Source organism: Erithacus rubecula (assembly GCF_903797595.1).
Source record: "Erithacus rubecula genome assembly, chromosome: 2".
NCBI lineage: Eukaryota > Metazoa > Chordata > Aves > Passeriformes > Muscicapidae > Erithacus > Erithacus rubecula.
This window is the reverse complement of record NC_136685.1, coordinates 80743485-80764042: the sequence shown is the minus strand read 5'-3', so window position 1 is coordinate 80764042 and position 20558 is coordinate 80743485. Positions and strand designations below refer to the sequence as shown.

Genomic DNA, 20558 nt, shown 5'->3' with positions numbered 1-20558 from the left:
GTAAGGAAAGGCTCTAGTGGGAATCAGTTTTATCTGCCTAATCTGATTAATCCTTTGATACAGAACCTTTGGTTGTACTCAGTTTGTAAAGAAGATTGTCTTCCAGTTCTTTCATCTTCCTCTTATTAGAAGTTACATCTTCCATGAGTTTAATTCGTTCTGCCTCTAGTTCCTGTTATTAAAAACCAAGAAAATGGCATGACATTTTATGGGTTGCAACTATGAGAAATTCTTAAAATACGGTTTTTGATTTTTCAAGAATGAATTGTGATTGAAGATAGAGGTGAAGAGTTGGATCCAGTCATGAAATGTGCATTTTACTTTTCTTGGTATCTAAAACATGTTTTTAATAACGAATGGTTTTTAAGAAGTATTTATTCAGTTTCTTATGATGTATCTTATCAATGTCAAATGCTGGTGAGTAATTGTGAGAGTCATATATATATGAAGAACCTCCCAATGTATTTTTGATATTTGGAAACGTCTATACTGAATCTCAATATAATTTTAGAAAATGGCTTATATTGAACATTTCTTTTTTTCTACATACCTAAACAAATTAAATGGAAAAAATTAAATATCACTATGATTTTTATGTGTACTATTAACTTACCTGCTTTTCAGTGAGTATTACTCTTCTCAATAACTGATTCTCAAGTCCTTTCATTGTAACAGTAAAATCAATAATTGATGTTTTTGCATTAATTTCAGGTGTGAAAGAAGGATTAGGTAGCTTTGTAGTAATGAACAGTCTAAATGAATTCATAACATCTACTTCCTTATCACCAACTTTCACCTGTGGATTAAGTTAAAATAGTATTAAACAGAGGAAAATGAGCTTTATTAAACTTAGTAATATTGAGAAGAAAAAAGTTTACATTATTTGAAATGCCAAAAAGAGGAAATCTATTTCACTATTCAAATTTTCACAAAAATAAAAGTCAATGACCAAATTTAGAAGTTAGAGTATGCCATAAAATTAGCATTTCCCTCCAGCTAAATATAGAAATCACTTCCACTGTGGATTATGGTTAACAGCTTCAGAACCATTTGGTTTCTAATCACACCTCAAATGAAGAGGTAGTAGAAACTGCTTTGTAGATACCATCACTCTCTTATGTCCAAGGTAAAAGGAATTATGGGATCTGACAATGGAACAGAAATTGCAGGACACAAATTTTATCTTTATTAAGACTAAGCAGGTTTCAAAGAATATTTCCAAAGAAATTAAAAATTTATTCAAATTATTAAAAATAAATTTTTATATAATTAAGATAATCCAGAACAGCAGTCTAACTCAAAATCTGCATGTGCACAGGGAAATCTGGTCACTGTATGTCATAGTATGAATCAGAGAATTGTTGCTATTGGAAGGCACCTTAAAGATCACCTGCCATGGGGCAGTGGAGTGCATATGAGGCTCCAACATAGGAGTCTCCAAGGCAGCTTCAAACACCTGGCTTATCAAAGAGTAGGACCAAACCACTCCATTTAGCATATTTGCACTGCTCGAAAATCAGTAGATAGAACTTAAAGCATTTAATCGGATAAGCACAATTGGTTCCAGTCTGGAATCTTCAGTAATAACTCTGGTAGTTAAACTCATGGTTTAGACTTGGCTTCTTAGACTTACTACACAGCTGAGGCTCTGTTATAGTTTATTAGTTCAGTTTAATTCTTTACAAGTCTTTACTGAACACAAAGTTTACCTGATTCAGCAGGCAATTGTAACAATAGTAAGATAACATTTGCCACAAAGCTAACTATTTATTCCACTTCTTTGGTTCGATTACTAACCTTAAAAGCAGATCCAGATTTTATGAAATTTTTTTCCAATATATTATCAAGGACTGGATCCAACTCTTCCTCTATATCTTCAATCAGGAGTGATCGTCCCAGTGAAAGACTGTCTTCCAGGTGTTGTCGGAAATACTTGTCATTCAGAGTTGTTACCTCAAAAAGTAAATTATAAATTGGTATAAGGACAAAGTATTTTCTCACAGTCTTACATGAAAAGCACAGATGTAACCATAGAAAGTTTTTTAATTGTTTTTGTTAGTTGCGTATTAAAAAGGTGCTATGAATGGAGACCAGGCAGGGATTTATGCAGAAATACTTCTATGAAAAGTACCATAAAAAGGTGAATTAAAAGATTGGCTGTAACTAAATCCTCAGAACTTCATTATGAGAGTAATAATGTACTAAATAAAACTGGTACAGCTTATTGCATATGATGTTATGTATTGCAAAGGTGTTATGTATATCTTAGACATCAGAGACACCTAGCCTTTAATTTTCTGTTCTGGAAGGACTAGATTTTGTAATTTTAGCTTTGAAGTGCTGAGAAATTCTTTCTGGAAATCTGAACTCAGTCTAAAAGATGAATCAGTGCTACGATATTGTGAATTCAGATTGATATTTCATGAAATGGGACTCAAACTATATGAAATCATTAAAAAGCATGCATAAAATAGTAAGCCATATAATTAACTAATTCTAAACCCTCCAAAATTCATTGATGTTCAGAACATACGAGTTTTCTCAACATTCAGGCTAAGGGTTTTCAAATGCAGTTTCCTTTCACCATGCCAAATCATTTTGGAAAAATAATTTGTGATGCAAATGGTGACACATGAACATCTTTATATTATATTTCATGAGCAGGCATTTTACCCAATTGGTTTAACCTGTATAAGAGCTATGAAGATTGCAGTAATGTTAGGATAAGGAAATTTTTTCATGAGTTTGGCTTCAGCTAGATTTCCTCAACTTTCTTTTGAAGTGACAGCCTCGTTATGAATACCCTCTTAGGTCCTGAATTATGGACTGCAACACTTGAGGCACTTTGTCTACATTTTCAGAGCTGTAACTTATCCTGTCTTTATCTGTAATGTCACTAACAGTTGCTCAATTTATTCTCATTGAATAATTTCATATTACACTCTTTTGCTTTACTTATAACCTCTTTATCCTTTTTTGTGTTGGGACCATATTCACTCATCTTAAACAAAATACTTTTCTAATTTTTGCTAGGTTTCATACAAGTTAAATGGTCTTTTCCAAGCCCTTGAGGGGACTTGGAGCTGTTCTCAAGTTCCCTGCTGATGCATCTACATAATTGTCATTCTCCATACATATTAAAATCATCTCAGATCACACCGACTCAAATGCAACCTCCCTCGAAAGCAATAGTGTTTGAAGGAGTGTAACAGAGCACACAGTTCCTTTAAGACACTCTTTACCAGTAATTCATTTTCCTGTTCTTTGTTTTTAACCCACGCTTTTCCTTGAGTTTGTGGGTCTACCAAAAGTGGGTATCTCGATGCCTTGGTGACGATGATACCATTCTGAATTGAGAGGTGATCTCCAGGCAGTCCTTGAAGATTCCACTCACTAATCTAAAGAGGAAAAAAAAAAAAAGAGAGATGAAGAAAAAGAGTAGTTTGGAATAAATTATCACTGGAATTTTTCTTCAATAAAAACTTTTCAAAAAGTAACAGGGACATCAAAGGGAATGCATATATGAACCTGCTGAAGAATTATTAACACAGATGTAAAAATGTTCCCAGAATTTTATTTTAATGGATATTTTTAACTATATAGAATCACAAAAATAATATTTTAAAATGTAAGGATGTCAAAAGACAGTTTGACAGACAAAATAAACATTGGGATCAATTAAGCAAAAACCAGTTTAAGAAAGTTTTTGGGAATTAATGTTTACTGAAGGAAATCAAGATTCTGGCATTTCCTATTCTTTGCCCATTTCCTATACATTCACATTGACTAAAAGGAGTTTATGCTATTCTAAATTACAACCAAACCTACTGTTTTAGAAATGTCCTGGGTCTGGCTGAAAGAAAGTTCAATTTCTTCTTAGTAGATGCTACAGTGGTGTGTTTTTCTGGTTTGGTGTGAGAATAATGTTGGCACACTGATGTTTTGGCTGTTGCTCAGTAGTGCTTACTACAAGTCAAGAAATTTCCAGTGCCCTGTGCTCTGCCAGTGCACAAAAAGCTGGGAAGAGGCATGGCCAGGAGAGGCTGACCTGAACTGGCCTAAGGGTTATTCCATCCCATAGAATGCCATGCCCATTATATAAACTGGGGGAGTTATTCAGAAGAGGTTTGATTGTGGTTTGGGGATTGACTGGGTACTGGTCAGCATGAGAAATTCTATTGTGCATCACTTGTTTCTCCCGGGTTTTGTTACTATGCCAAGACTTGGTGGAAATTGCCAAGAGCATTTGGAAACCACAGATGTACACAGAACAGCAATATTTAGAACACTGGGGAATACAATTCTTCTCTAAACAAGCATAATGCTGGCTAGCAGTCATAGAATATGTAATGAAAATTCAAATTAAACCATCCAAGCACCAAGAACTTACTGTTGGTTGATCTACCAACATAGAAATCAGGTTCAAATCATCAGAAAAGGGGATTTTGTGAGCTCTCAACTCTGCTTCCCATAAGTCTTTAATCAAGAGGTTCCTGAAGTCTTGATTAAAAGGTCCACAGTATGAAAGAAAGCCAGTGCAGAGCAATATATCTCCCACAAGTCTAGAAAAGGAAGAAAAATCATCATTAAAAGGTGATGCACAAACTGAATTTCCTATGGCTTAGACAACCAGCTTTTGAAGCATAAGAAGATTTCAAGAAAAAAATAATTCATGTTTCCAGAGCATTTTTGTGGCAAAACTTAAGAGAAGTATTTTATGAAAACACTGTGTCCACCCCTACAAAACAATAAAGCCCTGATGAGAAGTATTCCTTCTTTCGTAAACTAAGCCAGAAAATGGTTTATTTCTTAAAAATGTGCCTGAAATACAATATTTGTCAAGGATAGAAACCTAGTTCTATTGAAATTCTCACCAGAAATGCCCAATTTCCCCATAGGAAATTCATAGTAACATGAATGTACTACAGAAGCTGAACTATCTGAAGCTTTCACTTCCTCAGTGACATCAGAGCAAGGTGCAGTATTAGGGGGGCTGCAGAAGCAGCTGTAATACAGGCACATAACAGCCCTTGTAATAAACTCCTTGGAAGCTAATTCCTAAATCAGAGGTATTGCTCATAACTGAAATACTAGCACTCAGCATCCATGCATTCTTACTTATGGAAGGAAAATCCAAATTTAAGGAAATTTCATTTGATTGTGTTTCTATATTAAGATATCCAGGAAGAAAATGAAGTACCACACTTCAGTTTTTACAAGCACTTTCTTTTTTTATTTTTATGTAATGGATTTGATACCTTTTAATTTGAGATCTAAATTCCTTGCTTTGCTGAGTCCACCTAACTTTCTCTCCACTCAGTCCATCTATAAGCTCGGAGGCTGCTTGCATCTTTCTTTTGCATGTTTCTGCATCATTCTCTAAGTCCTAAAATGGAAAAAATGTATTACTTATTCATAGAATGCAAAAATGTGGCGTTATTTTGTATCTTTTTATCCTCTTATATTTATTATAACTATTTTATTTATTTAAAACTTACTCTTGAGGGCACTTAAGGGTATCTAATATGTTCTTATTCACAGAAAGAAGGGGAAAAAGAGAGGACATAGGCTTAAATCTCTTACTTTTATACCTGAATCTTAGCCATGTTTTTCAAGGTAGCAGTTAAATGTGTGTTTGCAGCAAATCCTAATTACGTGAAAATATTGTACAAGCATTTTTTGATATGACTAAAATACTTTTATCTCACCATTTTCTCCTTCATTGCTGCATCAAACTTTGCTTGCACTTTATCCAGTTCAGCTTGCTTTTCATCTAATTCTGCCTGAGCCTTATCTTTTTCTGCATTAGCTATTTTCAGGCGACCTTCTTGTTTTGCCAGGTTAGCCTACAAAGGAGAAAAGAAAATTAAAAGTACAATCATATATAAGATCTCAGTGTAATTCAATGAACTATTTAAGCCTGCTTAGCTGGTAATCACAAGACTACAATACATCAAAGTAACTTTTACATAAATAACAAAAACATTTAAATTGAAAACTATATCACATATATACTAAAGATTTTTTTTTGTTCAATAACAGTACAGTACCTAAAGTTCTAGGTTTTGTCAACTTTATTCCTTTAAAAAGAAGTTACATTTCAAGAAGTGGTTAAGGAAGTAAGGTTTCTGATCTGTACACATTGGTCAGACTAGAAGAACAATTACTCTATATTCTTGCTTGGCTATATGTTTTGACCATATGTAACTTCTTCTTTTGTTTAGAGGATTTTATTTTTATTTTTAATTAGTGAATTTTGACCAGGAACCACAACAGGAGATTGGTTCTTTATCATCTAACAATATTGCTTTTACCCACTAACAAAATGGTCCTAAAACAGTGACTCTTCCTATTGCTCCTAAAATTGTATTCATGGTGAACATAGGAAATTAATTAATTTTTTTAAAATAATTTATTTGTATTACTGTTGCTTCTGTAAATAACACTTCTACCAGTGACAAAAATGTGAAAATATCTTAGGATTCCCATATGCTCATCCCTTTTACTACCTTTTTTTTTTTTTTTTTTTTTAAGTATACTACATTTAAGGATTAAATAGTTTGCTTAGAATAAAAAATCACTGTCTTTGAGTTTCATAAACCTGAAAAAGAACATTCACTCTAAAGAACATTCACACTTCCAACTGTTGCAACATAGCTCCTTTATTGATGTGAGCTCTGAACCTTTTTAGGAAGCCAATACTTAGGCGAGATGTCAGTCCTCCTCCACTGCCACTAAGTTACCAGGAAAAAACAACCTAAAATAGCTGCAAACCTCTGTTTGCAGACCCCTTTAGAGAAGGAATGAAGATCCTAGTACAACATTTTGAAAACAATTATAAAGTAATTTTAACATAATTTAAAAAAATACTGAAAACACCTTTCCCTATACGCAGTAAACCAGATCACATAAATTTAATCCAGGGTAATTTTGTTCTGTATTTTCTCTAGAAACAAGAAGAAAATAGGTTTTTTCCTGCTTCTACCATCTTCAGTCACTGAAGTCATAGGCTATCATGTCTGAACAAAGTCATATATGCATAAATATTTGTAAGATCATATTAAATTAAACTAAACTAAATTATTTGGTAAGCAAACCAAACAACGCAAGAGAGGATGTACTACCTTAAGAGGCAAGACTTCTCTGTTAACACCATAAAATACCACCATGGCTTTTGTCCAAGAGAGGAGTCCTGCCACGTTGCCACACACTTTTTGACCATGCTGCAGTGTATAGTCTTCCATTTCAAAGTAAGGCTGGACCAGCTCCACTGTCTCATCATTGATTGTATCCCTAGCAAAATTCCGTAGGTTGTTCAAGAACGGGCCACTCATAAGCTTCAAAGAACAGCACACGAGTTATTTACACATTTCAGGTTCAAAGTCTTGTTCACAGGTGAAGCTGCTAAAAAGCATTCCTAAAATACTCCTAATATTCCTAAACATTCTATAAATATTCCTAAAATACTTCGTAAACAGAAGCTATTCATATTGCTAATATTATAATGTGCTGTTCAGTTGTAACTCCTCCCACACACATTCTATTATTTTGAAGTTTTAACCAATTACGCTCCAGTAACTAGAGTCAAAAGTTGCTAGTGTTCTTTCCATCTTCTATATTCCTGTGTTGCATTTCAGAAGCATCTAAGAAGCATCACTTAATAAAAAAAAATTGACCAAAATAAAGACTCAGGGATATATTTGTAACAACACAAAAGAATGCTTGGGCATTTGTGAAATATGATCAAAATGCTAAAGGTAATTAATGGAATAACTGCTTATCTCATTTTATTATATCAGTGGAAAATAAAAGTTTTTTATTTTTTTTAACTGTAAAAGCCTAAATAAAAAACAAGAGCATTATTTTTTACCTGTTACCATCAGGCCATGTGCCAGCAACAGGGCAAAGAAACTCTAAAGCTTCTGCTGCAAAAGTCTCTAACAATTCACCTACTATTTCTACCAGTTTGACATAGTGTATAGATACAGTTTTTCTTAAAACTGTATGTTTGCCTTGTAACAAAATTCTGTCATGTGTTGGGTAAACAGCATCTTAAGTTCTTTAATAAGCTAATTGCTATTTGCAACCTTTAAGAAACACTGTTTGAAAACTCTACTTACTTTTAATGATTCTCCCCATGATGGCTTGCAGCAAGGCTTTTCTGGGTCCAAGGTAACTTGATCCAATTTCTTTTGAAATAGAAGAAGACAACAATCCATGATCCTCATAATGAGGTGAGGAGGTTTTGCCAGTTTTCTAACAGTAGCAATATCCTCAGGTTTGATGGTCTGTTTGAAGAAAGATGTAATAGAATCCTGCATCAGTACCATTATTCTCTTCTCCCATTCAATATCTTGATTTTCATGTGCATTTGTAATACTTTTCTCTGAGCTGCATTTGTATTAAGTATGTACAAAAAAAGTGAGAAACATGGCCTAATTAATAAATGTCATAGTTTTGTGAAACTTTAGCAATTTCAATTAATGTTAGACAAGAATATCTTCCCAATATTAATGACATCATTCAAAAATCAAATTTATGTACAGCAACATTGACTTGAATTGTCAATCTAAGCGTTTAAAGAAATGTTACTGTAAAATTGTAATAGAACTTAATTAAGAGCAGTTAGGTTGATAAAACAGTAGTTCAGGTTTTTAGCAGTCAAGTTTATTCTGAGATGGATTTGGTTATTTTTGTTCAGTTTAAGTTATTATAGGTATGAGATATAATTTTTAACTTCATTTTCTAACAGCATCACTGTCACTGGCTCTTTGCTTAGCTCAACAATCATTACAAAATTTAAAAAAAAATTAAAACTTCAAAACTAACATTTATTTGTGTTACCGCATACCACTACCTGCCTAGAAGGAGAAGTTACAGGTACATTATAGAAACCATTTTCTAAGTCCATACATTCTGTAAGTGAATTTTGTGACTATTTTTGGAAGTTTCATTTATGTCATGATCTAAATGTCAGTGTAAGAGCAAATAATGCCCCTTTTTTTTTTTTTGGCTTTTATCTACTCAAGAACTTCTGTCACATAAATTCTGATAACTGGAATGAAAGGCTGTCATTGATTTCTGGTTTCAGAGGGTTTTACTCTTTAAATGTTCAGAGCAGAATATTTAAATCATGTGGCACAGTAATGTCTCCAAATATCTGAATCCTGATTCTGATTGCCTTGAATCCCCTTTGTTTCCTGTTTTTCTTAAAATTAAAAGCATTAGGACTTTTGGTGGAGAAAGAGATGGATTTTTGTTTGCCTTAAAAGACAGGTGCAACTACTTAAGTTTGAATTAAAAACATTCTGTTAGCCAAGAAGTATTTTCTTGAATTCAGAATAACAGATATTCCAAAGGCATCTGTAACTTTTGGAAAGATCTGCACTTTCATAATGATTGAGTATAGGGATGGAAGAAAAAAACCACAATAAAATAGTCTCTATGTCTTTAAGGTAAAATATGTGTTCCTTAAGTATTAATGAGAGACATGGCCAGCAACAGTGAGGAGATGGTAGCTGCAGGCAATACCAAGAGACAACTGTATCTTGGTGGGTCTGGCCTCTCACAGGTGATGCAAATAATACTATACTAATAAAAAATGAAATTTATTCACTTTCAGAGCTTCTTCTGCTTCTTCTAGTGCTGGTTTAGCTGCCTCCAGTTTTCTCTCTGCTTCCTGTTTTTCTATATCAATTGCATCCACGATCTTTTGTGCTTTATCTTTCACACCCTGGACTTCAAGTTTTATTTTAGTTGCAGCTTCAGCACTTTCTTTGACTTCTTCTAGTACCTGGAATTGATAATAAACACATAAAATCTATAAATCAAAATGTTGGAACAAATGATTGTGAGACACAAGATAAAACAGTATATTAAATGTATAAATCTTACCCCAATTACATCTAACTATATATGATATTATATAAGTATTAAAAAAATTAAAAGTGAGAAGCTTGACTTCATCCCTTTCAGTCACATATTCCTCTCTTATGAGATTAAAAGCCTCAAAGAATACAGGCAGTCCCTTAGCCATCACCAGCCAAAATTTGCTCTCCAGTGCATATTAAATGTGCACCATCAGAGCATTATGGCATCTTTCAGAAAACAGAGTGTGTGTACTGGCATACCATTCCAGAGAGTCATTTTGGAAGCCAGATTTCTACCAGACCACCAATCTCATGAACACACAGACATCTTGTTAAAGACAAAATTTGAAACTGGACTGTGATAAATTCCTTTTTAAAGGAATTTTGAAATAGAAAATGCCCATTATCATATCAACTTTTTCTCTGCTAGTAAGTGCACTTAAAGCCACATTTAATAATGTCAACTAAGCCCAAGTTCAAAAAAGCAAGAAACAATGAGGTCTGATGCTTTTCTGAGAGGGTAAAAAGTATGAGAAGAACAAGGAGAGCACTCGACCTCTGTTGCAGTCTAAAAGTGCATCACTTTCAGAAGCAAATGCTGAATCAACATGCTATAGAGAAAGTAAAACCTCATTTTAAATGAGGCAAATTTTCACAAATTATGATAAAATTCTGCAATAGCATTTTACCTGCTGTATACTCTTGCGGCATTTAACACTCACTTACTTTATCTGCCTTAATAGATGTCACAGCCAGCTCCTTCTCCTTAATAGCCAAGTCCTTTGAGAGTTTAGCAACAGATTCACTGGCTTCCATCAGCTTGGACAGACCTATTAAGCAAAAGATAAAACTCAGAATTATAGAAACCATTTTTTCCCTAGTTACATTACACAGTTTAGGTCCAGATCTCTCATATGTTGTACCTTGTGTTATGATAATGATAAATAAGCTTAATTCTTCATAAGAAAACAACAAAGTAAGTTATTTCAAGTATATGTTGTATCATAAAGTCACTAGACAATCAGAATTTCTGAATGATGCTTCATTGTGTCATTACATGAAGAAATTACCTAAGGATCCATGACCGCCTTAGATAAACCTGATAGAGAGTCCCTTCTAGAAAAGACAGGGAAGAGGTGGAGTCAAAAGTGGACAAAAAGATCACTGCAAAATTATGACCTCCAGCTCCTGCCTATTGAGTTTACCCTCTCTTGTCCCTGGTGACAGAGAGGGTGAAAAGGCAGCTATGTGCTGAGGGCCAGTCCCATCACAGCTCATCTGTGTGCTATAGAAACCACCATAGAGGCCACCCAGCCTTTCAGAGAACCATGGAATCACAGAATAGGCTGAGTTGGAAGGAACCTATTAGGATGATCTAGTCCAACTCCTGGCTCTGCACAGGACACCCTAAGAATCCCACCACGTGCCTGAGAGCATCCAGAAAGAGATGTGCTTGCTCCTGCATGGTTGTTATTTATTCAGTCTTTCCCATCCACTCATGGGTTCCTTTTTTTCTCTTCGTTATTGCTCATAGACTTGAGAACAGATTATTTGGCCATTCCTGAGTTCCTCATTGCATGCTGAAGCTTCTCCAGCCTCTTTCTTTCTCATCACTGAATCTTCAAATCCTACAAGTTCTCTGGAAGCAATTCCCTTTATTGCCTTCTCTCCATAAGCATTTGAGTCAGCACACCCTTGCAGCTACACATTTGATGTGCTGTGTTTCTCTGTGATGGCTTTCCAATTTTCTGCTACCACATTTCAAACAGAAAAGCATTTCTTTCCCAACATAGCTCTTGTTCTGACACAGCTGCCCTTGGATTAGGTTACTGCCATTCTATAGAACCAGAGTATCATCTAGATTGGAAGAAACCCTCAATATTACCTACTTACACCACCAACCCTGTGCCTTCAACCCAGTGGTGAGATTTCATAGTGAGAATTTCCATAGACAAATCCAGAAGCAAGTTAATAATGTTTAGAATTATCTCTCTCTACACCAGTAAAACCAGATGCTACCTCTGTCCATTTTCAGGTTCTACTTTCTATTGCAAATTCTGATTTGCAAATGTTAAAGTTTAATACAATGCTGAGCTGAATGGTTAGGCTGGTAGATTCTTTGAGGTATTTTTAGAAGAGAATCATAGTGAAGTTGTGACTGGTGGAGTGTCTGGTAAAGATCCTCATACCACTTTTGGACTGTGATCCCCTACAAGTGATCTCTGAGAAAGAAATCTAATATTTAAATACATGGAATGTATTTGCTTACCAGTTTGCATACGTTCAGCCTGTTCATTGATACTGTGTAACTTCTCAGTGTAAACCTCCTTGTAGCCATTGATGAAAGAGAGGTAGGACTTTGGTGTCACGTAAGCTCGTCTTCGATACCTAAACCAAAGTGTAATTGGCAACATCAACTTCACACATATTTTTGATATATACAGCTATTTGATCACTTCCAAAAAAAGAGAAAATTATATAACTCAAGTCTTTGTTCATTCAAAATCAGATTTCTTCATGATGCAATCTCTTATACTTTTAGATACATTGTTTATATCCACATAGACAATATTAAAGACTGTTGAATAATGGGAATGAAGGAACATAGTAGCAGTTCTTTTTCACGGTCTGAAGATATAATGCTATATCAGATTTATTTTTATTAGCCTTAAAATATGTTTACTGATACATATAACACAAGTTCAAAAAACACTGTCAGTAGCAACATTTTTGAGATTAATTATTGCATTCGTAGAAAATATTACCTTTGGAAATAATTCTCACAGCTTTCTGAAACTATATCATGAAAGACACCCATGGTTTGTACTATTTCTGTTTTAACTGTTGGAGCGCAGACCATATTAAATTCTGAAAGAAAATAGTTGGACACGGCAACAAGAGCTTCCCTGGGCCATCGACTGAACCAATCCATGGTGCACCCTGATATCAGACCAGGAAACTTCAGAGAACGTGCACGGAACTTCTCCCCAACCTGAAGAGAGAATCACTCTTTGTTAGCAACATGATTCTTCAGCAAAGGTCAATGACAGTCTTTAATGAGTATAAACAGTTAAGTAGTCTACTTTCTAATTGATCATTTTCTGCTTAGAACAACATGACTTTTTTTCTCCTCAAATGGAGTTTTGTGAAATTTCTGATATTCAACATTCATAAAATTTGAAGAAAGATGTTCTTATATTAAAAATATATGTTTTAATATTTTGAAGTGTCAAATAATATATTTGAATTACCCATAAAATGCTGTTTAATTACCAATAAAACTGTTTTCCTGTTAAAAGCCATAATTTCACAAAAATACATTTACTGACGTGTATTAGGAAAGAATATGTGAGAGGAAAAAAAAATAAGAACATTTCAACTTATAAGAAATTGTTTAATTTTTAAGTATTTTGCTATTAAGTTCTCACAGCTGCACTATTCCTTTTATTTTCTCAGCAACTACAACTAAATTTCAGTAATCTGTTTTGTGCATCTTGAACTCCCTTAAAAATATGAAACTCGAATAATTCTCTTACACCACATAGGCAAGTTTTCTAATGGAAGAAAGGAAAACAGGTATGTAGAAAAAACTTACTGGAGAAAAGCAGAGGACAACGTGCAAATTCTTCTTTGCCCGACTTAGGAAGTACTCATAAAGATTGTCAAAGGTAGGAGGATGCCGAGGCAGCTCTTTTTTCATCACAGATATTAATGACTGGGTGATTTCATCCAATTCATCCCGAGCAAATAAATTGGAAATCTTTTTATAAAATAAAAAAAAAAAAGATAATTAATTGCATGGATGTCATTATTATAGAATTTATAAATATTTGCCTGTTTACATCTTTATCTCTCTTTGCACACACACAGTTTAGACTAAAAGCCACTGGTTTAGACTTATGTAAGTCCAGTGGAAACTAAAAAGTCTAACTGCAGAAGAGTGTAGAACTTGACTAGCAATTGCATCATCATTTAATAAAAGGCTACTGAAATACCAACTACAGCTCCTTTTGTATTCTCCTGGCCTACACTGAAATAAAGAAATTACATATCCAGAACACTCCTTATTTTGAAAGTTGAAATATTTTAATCGTTATTGATTTTACAATGTGTTATCAAAATAAATAAAGCAGTGAGAACAAATTCTACATTACTCTGCCTCTAGGGCACACTGCCTGTCAGGCTGAGACTCTTACCTCTCCTGAAGACAGTAGATTATTTACATATTCCAAAAATGACTCTTCTTTTATGTCATTATCAGTGAAAATAAAGGTGATACCTTGTCCTTCCTGTCCTGCTGTTCTATATAATACTTTTAAATCTTCTGACAGATTGGTTATATTATAGGATCTAGGAGAGATAAGGAATATTACTTGTTAATTCAAAAAAACTCAGAATACTGCTCTTTTTAATTAAAGTATTTTACAAATGACATTGCAAACATACTTTGTAACCACACATTCAAGTCAAAATAAATCCATTGCTGTATACAAACCAGATTAGAGTGTATTGTTTTCCATACTTTTCCAATTGTGACAAAAATAAAGTAAAAGAAAAAAAGGAGAAGACTCTGTCTACGAGTAAAGACAAAGCAATACCATAAATGTGATTTATATATTCCTTGCATTTGTTACCTGGTTAAAGTGATCTGAAATATTTTATAGCCAGCAATGAAGGAAGCTAACTTTGAAAGACTCTGTTTTCCAGAACCACCAACTCCAACAAGTAAAGCATTTCCATATGCTGTCCGAATAATTCGGGAAACCTACAGAGGAAATAATAAAGAAAAATATCAGTAAGGAATTTAAATATTAGTTAGTAAAATTTAAAATCTATTATGTTTTATGCTTAATTTAGTACAATACAAGGCAAAAATTATTAAAAGGATACATGCAGAAAATTTTTCCTCAAAAGAATTCCTTTAGGAATTTTGTGTGGCTAAGAAAGAGCTGCATATTAGAATATAGGATGGTTATAATCAATTTCACATAGGATTTATATACATGAAAGGGGACATTTTGAGCTCAAATTTATTTTGAAGACATCATCCTGAATGTGTTTTAAAATATCAATAAAAAAGCTTCAGCTAGAAGAACAAACATAATACATTCCTAATTTTGGTAGTCTTAAAGACTTGATCATGATTAAACTATGCTTTAATGTTATCTTCTAGTCTATCTAATTTCAACATTTCTTTTGTGATAGTTTCCTTACCAAGTCTCCAGATACAAAAGCTGAATTACAAATTGACACATCTTTGGATTTATGATACATTAGTGCATTATTACTTTTAAGACTCTACATTTTATTTTGGTCCACATGTAAATTATGCACAAACACAAAAGATTGGCATCTAAATCAAGTCTTTGAAATATATTCATTTTCATATTTTATAAAATTTTAGTTTACTGCACATTTTCCTCTGAGCCTATCCAGATAACTCTATTAAAGAAGTCTAAAAATGAAATTATGTGAGTGACTAGATTTATTGTTACTTTAGGTAGAAAGGTGCCCTGCTGTCACTAATTGAATATCAAGGATATTCTGGCCAAAACTTGCCAATAAAAACAGAATGTCAGAGACTTTCAAGGTCTCCTGAAATTCACCTAGCATCATGTGAACCATATTTAAAAAGAAATTTATTTACTTCTGTTTAAATGCAAAGCAAACAAACATTTATTTAATTTGACATCAACTAGAGAAGAGCAAAACCTCTGTTTTTGTTTCACTGCAATTTCTGTGTGTCTTTCAGTAAATCAGATCATCCAAACAATGCAATTCCTGAGAGTATTTCCTAAACCTGGAACAGAAATCCCATACTTTGCCTTTATTTCATCCCCATGAATCTGATTTTGATTTCAGATTAATTCTTTTCTTCTGAGTAGGAGAACAAATGATTGTTAGTTGAGACCTACACATACCCTAAACTCTACCACACACACTAATTCTATTTAGCTCTAGTTTAAATTTTCTTTCACGTCTCTCATCCAATCAGATCCTATCTCAGATTGTTTTTATCCCCTCTGAGGTAAAGATACATGTTCTCTGAATTCTAAATAATTAAATAAATTTTATATAGACAATATAAATGTCTTTATTTATGGTCTCACCTTTCCCATTGAGGAAAATATTCATCTATCTGAATACATAGTAGTTTAAACAGATATTTAAATGGGGAATTTATTATAAAACATTCAAACAGGTAAAATGACTGTAGCTCTTTCCTAGTTCTTGACAATGACCATGCAAAGATGGCAAAGCAGTTTGAGGGTATGAATAGCTTTTTGCAATGTGCCTTCTAAGAATAGTTTGTCCAAACAAAGAACACTGTTACAACAGTTAAACAAATAAAAAAGTAGCAATACCAAACCTTAATAAGATGTGTCATTGCATCCTTGAAAAACACCAGATCAAGAAACGACCCTCTAATACTTTCATTGTATTGTGACTGATATGCCCGCAATTTGTTACAAAGGAATTCATAGCTTGGAATCTGGAAAAAAATACAAAACAAAAAAGTCCATAACACACTAGAAGGACCCTTCAGAAATTCAAAACTCCCCTGATGTTTTTACACAAACTTCAGTTTTATGTGTTGGCCACGTGCAATGATATTATCTTGCTAATTCACCATAATCATTGTAGTTGTGTTCAAGCAGAGTTTTTTTCTGCTAATGGTGGAAGAAAAACAGAAGCAAGGAGAATAGGAAAAAATAGACCATATTTATATGCCATTATTAAATCTAACATCACTAAAATGATTTATTGCATGTTAACAAGGAAAATCTAGATATATTTTCACAAGAAATATGGTAGATATTCAACAAAACTTCCTGTATTGTATGAGTTCAGCAATATAACACATAATAATTACAGGAAAACGTTGGTGCCTAGTATTTGATGCATAAAATGAAATACCTCCTCATAAACTTTTGGTGCTTGAAGCTCAACATCTTCTGGTTCATCACCAGTTGGTTCAGGCTCATCCCGTAAAAAATCTACAAAATATGGTTCAGTGTGGAGAACTTCGCTTAAATCTGCCTCCACATATTCCTCAATTGTTTTATCAATAGTTTTTTCAAACCAGTCTGTATCTTCAGGTGTATTAAACCTAAAAACCATAAATTAGTACAAATTTAAAAAAATATTTCTAGTTATATAGAGAGAAAACAGGTAACTAAATAGTAAGAAAAAAACTAAAACAATAACACCCTTAAATATTTTAAAGAAAACAATTAGACAATACATATTATACAGTGGTCACAGAAATGGATGAGGCAACATTCAAACAAGTGCTTCCATACTATAGTCAGTGACATGAAATATAAAACAAAATAATTTGATTTTTCAGCTTTCATCAAGAATGAGACAATGACAGACCATGTAATTTTTCAGATAAAAAAGGATGAAAAATGGTGAATGCTTTCCCAAATAACCATGGCTAAGTGAGCCTTATCACCTTTCAGCCTGCAGGAGAACAGATAATTTACAGTATCATAACACTGCCTATGAAACTGCACTTAGACAAGGAATAGTAAAAGGAAGGTAGGATATGCCACTACCACTTGATTCCATTCTCAACACCTATTACACAAAAATCCATAATTAGCAGAGAGGAATATACATTGGGGTTGAGGAGAATAATTAAATTCTGGATACATATTATAATGACTACATTTCATTGCACAAACAACTTTATCTGCTTCCCTTAACAGATTAAATCTGGTTTTTAATACTGATTTCAATACTGATCAGACCTTCGACAACTCTGCTTATGTTTATCAGTGAAGCAATGAAGAATGCTACTTAGGAGTTACTGTAAAACATAATTTTACTTAGGAATAAAAGATAAAATTACTTAGGTGTAAATGTAAAAGACAAGAACCATCTCATCCACAGAAAAAGTTAATTCAAACTGTGAATGTTGAAGTACAAAAAAAAAAATTTCCATATATTTACTTATTTTTCTTATCAGTTATACAACTGAGAGGAAAGTAGAACAAGCATGAAGAAGCCCAGTGCTGTGAGTTTTCAAATAAGTTAAACTGAAAAACTGGTAGAGACACAACCTAGATGTGCATTATATCACTATTGTTAGAGGTCTTTAAAAATGACATTATAATATTAACCACTAGGAAACTTAAGAGCAGCATGGAAACAGGGAATCCATGACCACACTCTCTCCCTCTTTCTAATATCTGCACTAATACATACCTTCCATGCATTTTTAAATTTACCACAACAAATTAAAAGCATATATGAACATATCAACCTACTAAATATAAAATGCTGTAGTTATAATACCTGTCAGCAATTACTCTGGTACATTCATGTTTAAAAAGTCTTAGGATAACAGTGCTGCTTGTGCATTCTTCTGCCTTTATAGCTAACATTCCTTGCCAAATTCTAGAAAGGTCTCGAAGGTTGAAGATATAGTGGAATTTAGATGGTGTAGGTAACATCTTTGCCTAAAGAAAAACATTGTTAATATTCAAAATCAGTAACACCTAGAAAGAATTGATAATAATAAAATTTATAATTTCATCTTTAATAACACAAAACATGCAAATTTAAAAATACTAATTTTCACACATAATACTGTGGGAAAACTCTTTAAAGAAGACACCAAGAATATCTAATTGTTTGAAAGCAGGATTTATCATTAAATGTAGAACATCACTACTTACAACATGTAATTTTTTCATGTGTTGGTCTGGCTTTTTAAATTAAAAATTATGATTTGTAAAAAATTTCACTCCCTGTTCCTTAGCTATATGGAGATTAAATTTTGGGTAGCATGAATTAACTTGTAGGAGTGAATGGACTGATGTTTCCATTCATCTGTCTTGCATACCAAAACCTGATATTTTCCATATTTCATCTTGAAAGCATTGTAGCCCACCATCTGTTTTTTAATTTTTTTTTTTCTTTTCATGTCTTTTCTTTTTTTTTTTTTTTTTTTGAGGGGGTGGGGTGGTTTGGTTTTTTGTTTGGATTTTTTTAGAGTTGATATTAGGGAATATTTGCCTAAACTAAACTAATAGTCACTCTATTCAGAGATAAAACTTTCCTTGAATCTATACCTTTGTCCGCTGCCACAATATTCTTCCTGTTGAGACCAATTTTTCCACCATTTCACATACTTCAGAGTTGAATTCTCTACAGGGATGAAAGTATCCAGAAGCAATTATACCTGCAAATACAAGATGCAATAAACAGTCTCAGGTTGTATGATATAATAAGGTAGGTCATGACCAAGACAAATAGGTGCTTATTTAAAACACTATTTGGTAAAACATAATTTAAAAGCTGTAGGTGAAATTGTATTTCTCTGTTGTCTATGGCTTTTCTGAATTGGTATAGAAACATCAGGCAGTAAGTGCTGGGCTTCTGCCATGTCTTGTATTGCCAGTATTACCAGAATTGAGAAATTTAGCAACAGAGTGCATTTCAGACAGATGAGAGGTGGGATATTAACCTACACAGAATTAGCAGTGCTCATAGTCTTTTAAGAAATGCCATTACTTTCTTAATATTTGTATGTCCAAAATTAGAAAGACAAGCATTTAAAGGGTTTCATTTCTCTTCCACAGCACTGTTTTTGCTGTACCACAGCTTCAGTTGTTTTACTGGAAGAACTCTGAATTTACATGACTAAAGAGAGAAAGAAAGCATACTTTTATAAATTTTAAGTCCATTATGAAGGGAAATAAATTGTACTACAACAAGAGAAAAAAAGTACCAAAAATCTTGTCGATGGATGCGTTGGATGGCAACGTGCAGTTGAACACACTGAACTGTCTTTTTAAACGCTGGGGAATATCGTTACGGCCGCCTCCAGGATGGATCATTGCTGCTATTACTTGCACATCCACAATTGTAAGGAAGTCTCCAGGTTTATCCAAGCTGTACATTCCTCTCATTTCCATCATCTGACGGACTATTTCATTTGTTATCTGTAAATTTATGTTAAGTTGTACAAATCAGAATTTTTGCAAGAAGATACACCATGATCATAGAACTTATTTTTGTAATTCTACTAATACACAGAGAGATATTGTTACCTTAATCTAAAACCAGATTAAACTTCCTTAGTTGTATGGAAGATCTTGGCTTATGTGATTTTAAATGGCAGGAAAACTGTTTCAGAGCTCTACTGCCATATAATATCAAGAAAATGTGTTTGTATTCTTTTGAACTAACAAAATTAAAGAAATTAACTGGGGGAAAAATTGTTTTGTTCCTTATTTTGTTGCTGAAAATTCAGCTACAGATGTTCCATCTATGTTTTTCAGGTCACTCTTGGGCATCCTTTGAGGCAAAACAACTGATTCTTTAATGCTTCTTTTGAAAAGGTTATTCACTCTCCATTCCACTCTACAGCTCCAGAGTTTGCCCCATAGCAAGTGCTCCAATGACATTCAGCAAGCCTTCTGTATATGCTCACATGCCCCACCAAAACCAACATCATATGAGGCATGTCACCAATCACAAACTATTGTCCCATCAAAAATATTTCAGCCATGTCTTGGGGACATAATCCAGGACCTAGTGGAGGCCTTGAGTTTTTCATATCCTTTCTCTCTCCAAGGTACTGGCCTTTCTCTTGGCAGAAATTTATTTTATGGTGCTCTCATGTTAATGTCAATCTTGATAATATGCTGCTTTGGCAGGGTGCTGATTTTTGTT

At 33.5% G+C, this 20558-nt stretch overlaps 1 protein-coding gene across 1 annotated transcript in view; it reads right to left on the bottom strand.

Moving 5' to 3' along the window:
* The window catches only part of DNAH8 (dynein axonemal heavy chain 8), a 111263-nt gene that overhangs the window by 23244 nt on the left and 67461 nt on the right, over window positions 1-20558 (bottom strand). The window contains exons 57-77 of the mRNA XM_079298932.1: window positions 19612-19825; window positions 18953-19062; window positions 18174-18337; window positions 16788-16980; window positions 16240-16362; window positions 14504-14634; window positions 14066-14219; window positions 13465-13629; window positions 12635-12861; window positions 12139-12257; window positions 10596-10699; window positions 9617-9793; window positions 8121-8288; window positions 7125-7337; window positions 5709-5846; window positions 5259-5386; window positions 4391-4562; window positions 3243-3398; window positions 1798-1953; window positions 614-796; window positions 67-172 (exon numbers count right to left, since the gene is read on the bottom strand). Coding sequence (XP_079155058.1) covers window positions 67-172; window positions 614-796; window positions 1798-1953; window positions 3243-3398; window positions 4391-4562; window positions 5259-5386; window positions 5709-5846; window positions 7125-7337; window positions 8121-8288; window positions 9617-9793; window positions 10596-10699; window positions 12139-12257; window positions 12635-12861; window positions 13465-13629; window positions 14066-14219; window positions 14504-14634; window positions 16240-16362; window positions 16788-16980; window positions 18174-18337; window positions 18953-19062; window positions 19612-19825 — 3301 coding nt within the window. The remainder of the gene's footprint in view (window positions 1-66; window positions 173-613; window positions 797-1797; window positions 1954-3242; window positions 3399-4390; window positions 4563-5258; window positions 5387-5708; window positions 5847-7124; window positions 7338-8120; window positions 8289-9616; window positions 9794-10595; window positions 10700-12138; window positions 12258-12634; window positions 12862-13464; window positions 13630-14065; window positions 14220-14503; window positions 14635-16239; window positions 16363-16787; window positions 16981-18173; window positions 18338-18952; window positions 19063-19611; window positions 19826-20558) is intronic.